Below are 12,737 nucleotides of genomic sequence, written 5' to 3'. Positions count from 1 at the left end.
ATTCACAAAGACATTGTACTTGTGATATTAGATTGAAGTGTTACTTTGTAAATGTACTCATTTAAATATATGACCGTATTTGCAACCTGATTATTAAGGATCCTGAAAAATTGGTTAATGACTCAGCTTTTCTAAATCCCTGAGGGTCTCTGGGCTTCACTGGGGGATTGCCTTGATGAAGAGAATGGTTACACAGGCTCTTTAGGTGGTGGATCTTACCAGCTTTCATGGAGGAGTGTGTAGCCTCCCCTGGGCCTAAACTAATCATTGACCAAATGTAAACTTCCTGATGTGTCATCTGGAGCTTAGTTAACCTTTCAGAAAATAATCAGGCGTGTACTGAATCTTAATTCTACTTAAATAGCTGCGACTCCCCATTAGAATAATTTTTCCATAAGCCACTTCCTTACTCCTTATCTAGCTGGCTAGTTTTGTTGGCAGTATTTTAAGTAAAGAGGTCTAATCTCTTTTAATTGTCTCCGACTAACTCGTGACTCTATTATCGTAAAGTTAACAACGCAGAGCTTTGTTCGAGGAACAAAAAAGAAAACAAACATTTCCTCCATTTTTTTTTTTTTTTTAGATTTTATTTATTTATTTGTCAGAGAGAGAGAGAGAGTGAGCACAGGCAGACAGAGAGGCAGGCAGAGACAGAGAGAGAAGCAGGCTCCCCGCCCAGCACGGAGCCCGATGTGGGACTGGATCCCAGGACACTGGGATCATGACCTGAGCCGAAGGCAGCCGCTTAACCAACTGAGCCACCCAGGCGTCCCAAACATTTCCTCCATATTAATGGATGACTAAGGTGGAGGAAAAATTGGGTAACATTTTAGATATGTCACATATGCTCATTAATTTTCAAAACGAGTTTTTGTTCTTGAAAAAGCAAAATTTGATTATCTCCCTACTCCTGAAAATGATTTAATATTTTCTCATTGGGAAAGAACCGTTATAGTATTAGTTCTAACTGAAATATGTAGTCATAAATCTGATGTTTAATGCTATCTAAGCCTAGATTTTCAGTCAGATGCTCAGACTAATATATGTGGATTTAGTCAGTCGCCATTGTTCTGATGTAACGTCCCTTGTTCACTGCATGTTCCTGTGTACTTCCTGTGTAGGAGACAGTTCCTTTGGCTCCAGGTCGTGACCTTGACTGGGATGAGGAGATGGCCAAAGCACAGTCACATGACTGTGTTCCTGTTCTTTCAGAACACCCGCTGTATATTCTTTACACGTCCGGAACAACGGGGCTGCCCAAGGTATTCACGCTCTCAGGGATAAGTATCTGTGCAGTGGCCGATTTCCTGTCCACTGAGAACGTTTGATGACTGACTGAAAATGCAGACTGTACCTGGAGGACTAGGCTTGGGTACTTTATATCTTAAAGGAATGTTGTGTTTAAATCTTGAAAAATATTAATTATGCTTAATGTCAAATGCTTTGGCCCAGTCTCTTCCAGAATCTTCACATATATCAGCAAGTTGCCATTGCTTTAGTAAGCTCTTAAGATGAATGGATATTTGATCAAATGTCAGTGGGTTTAATACAGTTATATAAAACTGTGTTTTAAATTAAATATTTTTATTTTCTAAATTGAGATGTAACTTTTGTAGAGTATGGAATTGATTTTTGATCTAAGGGAATTTAATTCTTTGTTATAAATGTAAGTTTGAGAATTGACCCAGACAGTTTCAACAGCATGCAATTTATCCAGAGTATTGAACTGTGCGATTTGCAGCACTGAAGACATCCAAGGATTTTTGAATCTGCTTACATGAAAGATGTTTTCACAAAACAAAGTTAGAAGCATCAATATTTTTGAAGGTGTCAGATAATGAATAAATATCACTTTGCCTGTATCTCCAACTAATACTGTTTCTTCATAGAACTTCATAAAAGCTGACAGTGTCATCTCCCTATTCATTTTTATTAAGGAGTTCAGTAGTCATTGAATCATAAAATTTTAGTGGGAGAAGGGACTTTCATGATCATTTGCATCCTGGAGAATAGTGGCCTCTTTATTTATATTCGATTTCTGTAGCATCAGAACTCTGAGAATATAATTTGTTAATAGTCTTAAAATAGTTGTTCCATTTGGTTAGTTTTTAAAAAGAAAAATTAAGATGTTCCATAGAAAACTCACTTGCTTGTAAAAAAAGAAGCATTTGGTAGGGAATATATTCTCTCTGAGGACAGAGACCGTGTTTTATTATATTTTAGTCTCCTGTTGTGCTTTGTATGTACTTAACAAATTTTTGTAGAGTGCATAAATAAATTAGTAAATGCTTATACATAAATATATTTGTGTCATTGTAGAATCAAACTCTTAGGATTTCTGTAACAACTCTGGTCATCTGAAAAATACTCCTTTATGTTGATGACTATGCCTTGTTCCAGCAGTCCGAATGATCTTCAGCACCTAAACTTTAATCCTCCACCTTTTGCAATTCTGCATTAGGCACCAGTCACCCAGAGGCTAACTGAATGTTTGGCCATAAAATACAAGGGGGTTCAGAAAGTTATAATCTTATAGAAAAGTATCAACATGAGAGGAAACCCCTGACCCTGAAAACACAGTAGAACCTAACTAAATAAAAAAGAACCCTCCAAAAATCACTTTAGCTCCTGGAAGCCTGAAGGATTCTTATAAAAACCTTTGTGACACTTCAAGATTTTAAATTACCCTGAACTTCACCATGGCCTGGATGGGGATCTTTATAGCAGAAAGAGAAGAGGAGCTTGTCAGCGACTCAGAACTGACTCAGCCAGTGTGGTAGAAATGACAGTAATGTATACAGCATCAAATTTGGAAAGTGGTGGTTCCTGGTTCCAAATAAAGAAGGATCCTAGCTTTCCCAGGTTTTGTCTGGGTCAGAATTTCTCCTTGGAGTCCTAGATGCCCAAACTGAAGATCGTTTAGGTTCAGTCATTCTTCTTTCCTTCCTAATGTACCATCCTAATCTATTTCAGATTATAGATCTCTATGTTGAATTCAGCTCCATTCAACACACGTGTATTGAGTGTTCCTTCTGTGCCAGAAGATATGAGTGAACCACAGTCCCTTTAGTTTGGTGGGTTGAAATGTATATGAATGCAGGTGGTGCAAGATAGACTGTGGTCCTTGTTCTAAAAGGACAGCACTTTCTCTCTCTCTCTCTCTCTCAGGGAAAAGATGAGATTGAATAGTGTCTGGAGGATTACAGTCAATAAATTCAGCACATATGACTGAGCACCCAAATATGGGTCTGGCTCTCTTTTTAGAAGTATAGCCAGGACCTACGCATGAAACGAGGAGCTATCGAATATGTGAAAAATGTTATGAAGAAAAATAAAGCAGGGTAATGGGACCCAGTGGTGGGAAGAGCAGGATAGCTGTTCCATCAAAGAGTGTTCAAAGAAAGCTCTTATAAGATGACATTTGAAGGATGAATAAAACTTCTTCATAGAGTGCCATCACTGAAAGAAGCGTATTATAGGCAGAAAGGGTTAGCATATGCAAAGGAAGGAGTGTGCATGGAAGTTTCCAAGATGGCTAGTGCATGTGGCACAAGTGAAGAGGAGAAATGACTGGATATATAGGCAGGGGCCAGACTCTTAAAATTTAGCCAAGAAGTTTAGGTTATATTCTGTATATAAGGAATGGAGGGCACTAATGCTACTTAAGTGGGAGAGAAGAATATGAAGAAAGTTAAGCCCTTGTAGCATTTTGTTGGGAAGATAGACAAGTACACAAAATGGAGGCAAAGAGATTTATTTTCAGGCTTTTAGGACTTAGGGGAGCACACTTAAGAGAAATCAGATTTTGTTCAAAGATAGTGAGGCAGAGGAAGGGTCCAAGATTTGACACCGAGAACACAGGAGAATGGTTTTCATTATTTACTAAACACAGGAAGTGGTTTAGGGCAGGAGAAACTGGGAGTTTGGAAACACACTGAGTATGATGTCTCTATGGGACCTTAATGTGGAGATGCCTAGTGAGGTGTGGGAGGTGAAGGTCTGGGTCCAAGAAGTGCATCTGGGTTGAGAGATAGACCTTTGTGGGTCTTCCATGTAGAGTTCTGGGGTTTAAGCATGGGAGTGTGGAGGTTTTGCAAATTAAGGCATGCAGAAGGGCAAGAAAAAGTTGTCTCTCAAGGTCCCTCAGAACTATTTCCTTCATCCCCCTAGTGCACTTGAGAATTTCAATTGTATTGAAATTATACACTGTCAACAAATCTTTATGCCACTTGTTTTATTCTACCTTATCCCTGCTAGTTTTTGTTTGCTTATCTTTGTAACTCTGCATGTTCTCAGAGTTCTTAGAATATATTTCATACATCTTTGACTCCACTGTGTCACCATCCTAAAAACTGGGCCATGGTAAATCCTCAGAATATTTGTTAAATGAACTTTTACTTCTCTAGTTAGTTCCCAGACTCCTCTTTATTCATAAGATCCTCATTTCACTCTTGGTAGGTATAATCAGGATTAATGGGATCTGAAATTTTAATATTTGGATTCCCAGAATAGAAGTACAGGAAAGATGAGCACACATATATTTATGAAGCGCTTAAGCATAAATTTCATGTCATCATATAATTTATTCTCTCAATCTTTGATCTTCACGAGGAAAAATAATGTTGTGAACCCATAAAAAATATTCTGCTTAAAAATACTCATTTCTCATAGGCACATCGAAGACACACATAAGGCAATCTGTTCTTTGGTTAGAAGTTGCAGATATATTTCGGGCATATTTGCATCTCTGCATCTGCCAACCCTGGATTTGTCAGGTTGCTGTAGGAGAGGTTAATCTGTCAGCAGCTGTAAATTATCCAGCAGCCATAACTGAGCTGCTCTACACACATTTCTGCGATGTTGTGGGCCTCTAGCCTCTTCAGTTTGGGTGCCTGTGTGCAGGGTACTTCAGAGTACTGTACGATGGAAGAATCCCTCATCTGGATGGGGGGGGTGTCCTTTGGGGAAGGGGAGATTTAGTGATGGTTATATGTATCTTATTCCAGCTTGATATCGTGAAGGGACAGTGATAATCACATACATGCACATGCAGAAGGAACAAAAAAAATTCAGTGTCAAAGCAAAAAAGGAGAGTAGGAGAAAAGGGGAAGGAAAGCAAAGGACAGAAAGGGTTGAAAGGATTGAAACCATGAGAGGACATCATGCTAAGTGAAAGAAGTCAGGCAGAGGAAGACATACCATATGAATTCACTTATATGTGAAATCTAAAAAATGAAACAATACAAAACAGAAACAGACCTATGGATACAGAGGACAATCAGATTGTTGCCAAAGAAGAGGGGCAGAAGAGATGGGCAAAATAGGAGACGGGGATAAAGAAGTATCATCTTCTAGTTAAGAAATAAGTAAGACACAGGGATACAACGTATAGACTATAAGGAATATGGTTGATAATATGTAATAGCTTTGTATTTTGACAGATAGTAACTAGATTTATCAGGGTGATCACTTCCTAATGTACATGAATATTGAATCACTATGTTGTACACATGAAACTAATACAACATTGTATGTCAAGCGGACTTCAAGAGGAGAAAGAACAAGCAAGCAAGCAAGCAGCAAGGAAGCTGCATGGATAAAGAAGATGTGGTCCATATATACAATGGAATATTACTCAGCCATCAGAAAGAATGAACATCCACCGTTTGCATCAACATGGATGGAACTGGAGGGGATAACGCTAAGTGAAATAAGTCAAGCAGAGAAAGACAATTATCATATGGTTTCACTCATATGTGGAACATAAGTAGTGCAGAGGACCGCAGGGGAAAGGAGGGAAAATTGAATGGGAAGAAATCAGAGAGGGAGACAAACCATGAGAGATGCTGGACTCTGATAAGCACTGGGTGTTATACGCAACTAAGGAATCATTGAACGCTACATCAAAAACTAATGATGTACTATATGCTGGCTAACTGAATATAATAAAAAAATTTTTGAAAAAAGACAAGAAAGAAGCAAACGAACAAAAAAGAGAGGAAAGCATGATGGGAAAGTGGTAGGCTTTTGGTCCTGATGTGTATTACAGAATTTATGTCACCTTTATTCCTACATGTTAGGTGACATTAATATTTCCTACCCTAGAACAAAAAATAGGAGAAAGTCAAATAAAAAAGCAGTGAACTTTCTTTTTTAAATCTGTGGTTACAGTTAAAATGCTGAACTCACTATACCTTTGCCTCTTACCTCACAGTTGTTCAGATCAATAAAAATTATATTGCTGCTAAAGTGTCCTCCGTAGAGGCAGCTTCAGAGGCATCCGAAAGCCTGTGGCAAGAGATTTTATGTTTGATGCACTGTCCCAAATGGAACCGCCCCATTTCTACTAATAAGATTCACTAAGTTCTACAAGTTTCAAAGCTTTCTCCTGAACAAAGAAGACTCTTTAAAACAAGAACTGTATTTTTCTTACATGTGCTTATTCACTCAATGTTCACATATTCAGTCAACAAATTGACTACATGCCTAGTCCATGGCAGTGACCCTGCTGAAGATGAAGAGCCATTCTCAGAATTGGGGGGGAACACGCAGCCCTCAGTCAGGCTGGTCACCTTGAAGATGTTTGATGGCCTGGGAGCCAAGGAAGAATCAGGAGAGAAACTTAAACTGTGGGATTGGGGACCACTTCGTAGAGGAGGTGGCACTTTCATGATGTCTTTAAGTACTTCTGTGACAAAGTAGGAGCTAACCAGGTTCAGGGAAGGGGGGGGTGGTGGTTCATTCTAGAAAGAGGGGGTATCAACTGTAAAGCCGTTAAAAGAACCAGATTTTTGTTGATCTGTTGGATTTTTTAAGTAATCAGAACTGTATCTTTTTAAGTATTTTATTTATTTTTTATAAGTAGGCAGAGAGGCAGGCAGAGAGAGAGAGAGAGACAGAGAAAGAGAGAAGAAGAAGCAGGCCCCTGGCTGAGCAAAGAGCCTGATGCGGGACTCGATCCCAGGACCCTGAGATCATGACCTGAGCCGAAGGCAGAGGCTTTAACCCACTGAGCCACCCAGGTGCCCCCAGAACTGTATCTTTTATTTCTCAATTCACTTAATCCCAATCACCTCATAATGGATTTCTTTTACTTAGGTGAAATATTTATTTACCCTTTCTTCTTTTTTTTCCTCAACTTGTCAGGCCAAATTGAAACATGCATGAGCACACACATAAATGTATATATTTACACATATATATGTGAATAAATACATGGGGACATAACTATACATATTTGTTTTGTATAAGCCTGTTGCAGAGTAAGATGACAGAGGGGCTCAACTTAGAAAGTGTGAAGTTTTGTTGAGTACTCCAAACTTCTCTTACTTGAGTATCTTAAGATTTGCTTTTCAGATTTTTATAGATCAACTAAGAAAAAAAACTACATTTTTTAGGATAAAGAATCCTAAGCTCTCAATCTTATCGGACTCAGTCTTTCTTCTTCTTCTGGTAAAACCCATACTGTTCTGTATTTTTCCTAAGTGTGGCAATCCAAACTGCATACCACACTTGATGCTAACATGTTTTCTTTCCTATTTTATGTTTTACTTTAATGGCCCCATTCATGATACTTTGTGGTTTTCCTTGGTTTCAGAGGCAGCTCATTCAGCTGGAAATTATAAAGGACCATCTGTGATGATTCTGTGGTCCTATTCATGGGTGACTAATAACCAACCTTTAATTTTACCTGTGTGGATTGAAGTTTTAAAGCACTTATATACATTAAACATGTAATGTTATTGTCATCATTTTTCGTTGTCTCCTTTCACATTTTTTTAAAAGATTTTATTTATTTATTTGACAGACAGAGATCACAAGTAGGCAGAGAGGCAGGTAGAGAGAGAGGGGGCGGAAAGCAGGCTCCCTGCTGAGCAGAGAGCCCGATGTGGGGCTCGATCCCAGGACCCCGGGATCATGACCTGAGCCAAAGGCAGAGGCTTTATTTAACCCACTGACCATCCAGTGGCCTCCCCTTTTGCATTTCTGTGATAGAATTCACTTTCATGTCTTTATTTAGGGTGTAGAGTGTTATTCCCACCTGGAAGTGTTTCAAGTTCCCCAGAAGACTTTAAGTGTGATGGATAATACTACAAATACCAGAACAGTATTTTGGCAGGTTACAGGACTTTTCTGACAATACATTAGTTCATCCAATGTTTTTATTTTTAAGGTAGATAGAGTGTAAGTACATAAGGAAAGTATAACAGATATTCAGAAGAGTAAAATGCAGCATATGCTTGTGTTTTAGGAGTAAGTGCTGACATTGATTAAGTGTTTTTACCTCATACTCAAGATTTCAGATTTTTTTTGATGATGTTACTTATTTGTCAGAGAGAGAGAGGTTGAGAGAGAGAGAAAGACTGAGGGAGAGAGACACAGAGAGAGAGAAAGAGACAGAGTGCTGTCGGGGAGAGTCAGGCAGAGGAAGAAGCAGGCTCCCTGCTGAGCAGAGAGCCCGATGTGGGGCTCCATCCCAGGACCCTGAGATCATGACCTGAGCCGAAGGCAGACGCTTAACTGACTGAGCCACCCACGCACCCTCCTTAAATATATTTTAAAAGAGTTTTTATTTTCTGATTTATTTTGATTATTATAATATAATGATTTCATTTTTGAGCATGATTTATGTGTTTTCATTGGCCAAACAATGTTTCTCTAACATTTTAATGATCATTACCTGCAAAATGTGATTACAAATAAGAAACAAATGAAAAACCTTTATCATCTTGTTTTTTTAGTCACATATTGATATTATAATAAAGAAATTCTCTTTTCAACCTCATCTTTCCATTTTTATTTTATTTTCAAACTTTCTATGAAAGATCTACATGAAGATGTAGAATGGAATTATGCAGGTTTTTTTTTTTTTCCTACACCATATCAAATACTCAGAAAATTGAGAATTATTACCCAAATATTTTGGAGGCAAAGACCAAGTTTCAGATCTATTACCTAGATTAATGAATGGTAAAATAATACTTAACGGAAATTTTTATACTCATCCTTAAATAAAAATAAGTGGATATCAAAGACCAATGAAAAACAGACACCATGGCTTTTCTCTCTCTATTAGCTCTATTTTAATTGTTTTTCATGAGAATCTTTGATGGTGACCTTTAGTCGTTTTGACATTTCTAGCTTTTGGGTGGTATCAGCACAGGGAAAAATAAAAATAAAAAAATTAAAAATAAAATAAAAATAAATAAATACAAATTTACATAAATATAAATTTATATAAATAAAAAAAGAAAAAATAAAAGAAAAAGCAATAATTGCTAGAACTAAGGAAATTTTTGTTAATAAGATCCTAAGTTAAATTATAGATACTTTATAATTTTAAATGCTTAATCATGCATGGTCTCATTTTTTTTTTTTCTTTTTTTTTTTTAATTTTATTTATTTTTTCAGTATAACAGTATTCATTCTTTTTGCACAACACCCAGTGCTCCATGCAAAACGTGCCCTCCCCATTACCCACCACCTGTTCCCCCAACCTCCCACCCCTGACCCTTCAAAACCCTCAGGTTGCCCCAACCTCCCACCCCTGACCCTTCAAAACCCTCAGGTTGTTTTTCAGAGTACATAGTCTCTTATGGTTCGCCTCCCCTCCCCAATGTCCATAGCCCGCTCCCCCTCTCCCAATCCCACCTCCCCCCAGCAACCCCCAGTTTGTTTTGTGAGATTAAGAGTCATTTATGGTTTGTCTCCCTCCCAATCCCATCTTGTTTCATTTATTCTCATTTTTAAATCCCACTTTTTTTGACATCAAATGGATGCACTCACCATTTTCTGGGGAAAGGAGCATCAGGTATTACCCTCTAAAGAAGGGTATAGGATAAAGTCTACTTGGGAGTTAAATAGAAATTTGATAGCTTATTCCTTTATCTTCTTAGTTTTACAAATGAATTACTACTCATTTATGGTTTTTTCTTGCCTTTTCTTCCTTTTTATCATTCTCAGTCGATTCATCTTACCTTCTATACTGTATAATCTAAAAATGTACCCAGTTATAGTAATATTTAGAATTATTGATAACAATGAGCTCTAAATGCAGGGACTGGTAGATGGAAAGAAAATTCTGAAACATATTAAATGAAATCATTACTGACATTACTTATCACTGTCTGCCATAGTATAGAGATAGCATATTATCCATGAAAAAAAGCTTCACTTTTTCCTCTCTACAAAATGAATAAAAAATTTGCAAGTTGATGACTATCAAATTCCTCAAGGTATTGAATCATAAGAAAAGATCTCAATAAAACAAACTAATGAGTGAAGTTCACGGAGGACAGAACAGAATATCCCAGGAAAAGAGCTGCTGTTCAGTTTATGTGGGAGAATGCATGTGTGAAGCCTACTGGCAGGGACTAAGGATTTCTAATACTCGAGTGATGATGGAGAGAGCCAGCTGCATGCTAACCATGTCACACAACATAGAAAGTAGCTGTCAGATGCCAAGGAAGCTGCGTGAGGCATTCGCCAAGAGACCAGTTGTTTCTGCAGGTAGATAAAATGTGTTCTACAGTTGGATACCTCCGTTTTATTGGTGGTACCTGAGGAGAGCAGCAACTTTAGTAACTAATGGAAAGTCAGTTTGCTTTTCATTTTACTGATTCACGTAGGCACATTAAAGCTTCTGAGTTATGCCAGAAAGTTCCACCTGGTAGTACATGTATTAATTAGGGCCATATTTGCCTTTAGGTAGAGTAATTATTTTCTGCACAGAGTAATAATAATTGCTCTTCTAAAAGAAGCTTCGGAGTTCATGTGAGTGAAATATAGCTTGTTTTTTAGCAAGCATTCACGTGATCATTCTGAATATTCACATGGCTAAGCCTTTTTAAGCCAATGTTGATTAATATTTATAGTGAAGAAATAAATGCAATTATTAAATTTATCATCAGCTTTTATTTATGGTGACTCTTGTGCCAGTGTTCAAATATTAATCTTGTATGAAATTTGAATATGTTCCATATCATGGAAAGCTGCTAGAAACTGGTCCATGAAAGCTATAATACTGTGATGTAGCAATCCCTACTTTTGCCCCACATGTCATATAATGCAAATCTATCAGCCTTAGATCCTACCCAGGAGGATTGCTTTGTCAGATTTGGAGAATTCATCATTAAAAAATTTTTTAGCTCTAGTTCTATACTAGAACAATCCCCAGTGTATCATTGTCATGAGGCTCCTGTTAGAATATGACTTTGTTTCCTCTGAGCATCCTATTATTATGTAATAATATTAAGGGATAGCCATCCTTACGTTAATGTGTGTTTGAAGGACACAATTATCTTTGACTTTTTTGTGCACTTTATTTTGAGAGTTTCCATTTTTTATTTTTTTAAAAAGATTTTATTTATTTATTTATTAGAGAAGGACAGAGAGAGAGAGGGACCTTGAGGAGGGTAGGGTCAGAGGGAGGAGCAGACTCCAAGCTGAGCAGGGAGCCTGAATTTGGGACTTGATCCCAATCCTGGGACTCCAGGATCATGACCCAAGCCAAAGGCCATTACTTAATCAACTGAGCCACCCAAGCACCGGAGAGTTTCCATTTTTGTTCAGGAAAAATATCTGTAAATGTAATGTTGTTAGTTTATGTTACGCCTGGAAAAGATATTTATTGTATTTGATTCTGTGAGGTCATTAAGTTTTCTTTAGAAAGTCAAGAATGGTCTGTGAGAAAGGATTCTGTAAGTACACTAATGTAGACAAATTTTTCTGCGTTTATGATTGAGGGAGCTAAATAAATATTTATGTAAATACAATTATATGAAAGCCAAAGTGGTATGTAGTTAATAGAATATAAAGTAATTTAAGCAGTAACTCTTTAAGATGGATAATGTAAAAGCAAAGAATCTTTGAACCCATTGGTTGGTAATGTTAACTTCACATATTCTGTCCTTCAGGGTGTCGTGAGACCCACGGGGGGATACGCTGTGATGCTAAACTGGACGATGTCTTCTATCTATGGACTTAAACCTGGAGAGGTAATCATGGTTTTAAATTCATGATATAGCACATTTCCCTGGTGAACTTGCATGTATTTTTTTATTTCTTATTTTTTAGGTGTGGTGGGCAGCCTCTGACTTAGGCTGGGTTGTCGGACATTCCTATATCTGTTATGGACCCCTTCTACATGGGAACACAACAGTTTTATATGAGGTAATAAAATGAAATTAATACCACCTAAAGATAATTCTTTTTTTACTGAAACTTTTAAAGAAGTTGTTTCTAAGTGGGAACAGAAAAATTTGGATTGGGGGCAGGAGACATTTTTTATATATTCTTCCAGTTAAAAATATGATTTCAAAAAGAGAAAGGAACACAGAAAATAATAGCCACTATTTAAGTTGCGTGAACAAAACCAGTAAAAGTTATATTATGAAAAACATATAATAATCAGCTTGATGTCTATCCTGAAAGGATTTCTAGAAAGTATTGTACCAAAGTTATTGCAATAGAATAAAGGGGTTTTTTAAAAAATAATCATTTCCTTTGAAGTAAACAAAATAAACCTCCACACTGAATGCTTATAATGAACTGTGGTATGGGTAACATAAATGTAACAGAGCTGAAGGTGCTATTCTAAGTCTTTATATTTAAAAGTATTAGGCTGCCTTTAGAGCTGAAGAATATACTGTTTTTGTGCATTTACCATCAGCATTTTATTTATTTTTTTTTTTTTTAGTTTATTTGAAACAAATAAAAGGGGCTCAGTTGTTTGTCTT

General features: G+C 37.1%; 1 protein-coding gene across 3 annotated transcripts in view; it reads left to right on the top strand.

The window, feature by feature from the left end:
• The window catches only part of ACSS3 (acyl-CoA synthetase short chain family member 3), a 162,199-nt gene that overhangs the window by 55,343 nt on the left and 94,119 nt on the right, over positions 1-12,737 (top strand). For all 3 annotated transcript variants that reach the window (XM_046013287.1, XM_046013286.1, XM_046013288.1), the window contains exons 5-7: positions 1,122-1,262; positions 11,916-11,996; positions 12,076-12,171. In XM_046013287.1, the coding sequence (XP_045869243.1) occupies positions 1,122-1,262; positions 11,916-11,996; positions 12,076-12,171 (318 nt within the window). The remainder of the gene's footprint in view (positions 1-1,121; positions 1,263-11,915; positions 11,997-12,075; positions 12,172-12,737) is intronic.

Source organism: Meles meles, chromosome 7, assembly GCF_922984935.1.
Source record: "Meles meles chromosome 7, mMelMel3.1 paternal haplotype, whole genome shotgun sequence".
Lineage (NCBI taxonomy): Eukaryota > Metazoa > Chordata > Mammalia > Carnivora > Mustelidae > Meles > Meles meles.
The sequence above is the reverse complement of the archived record's forward strand: the minus strand, read 5'-3'. Positions and strand labels throughout refer to the sequence as shown.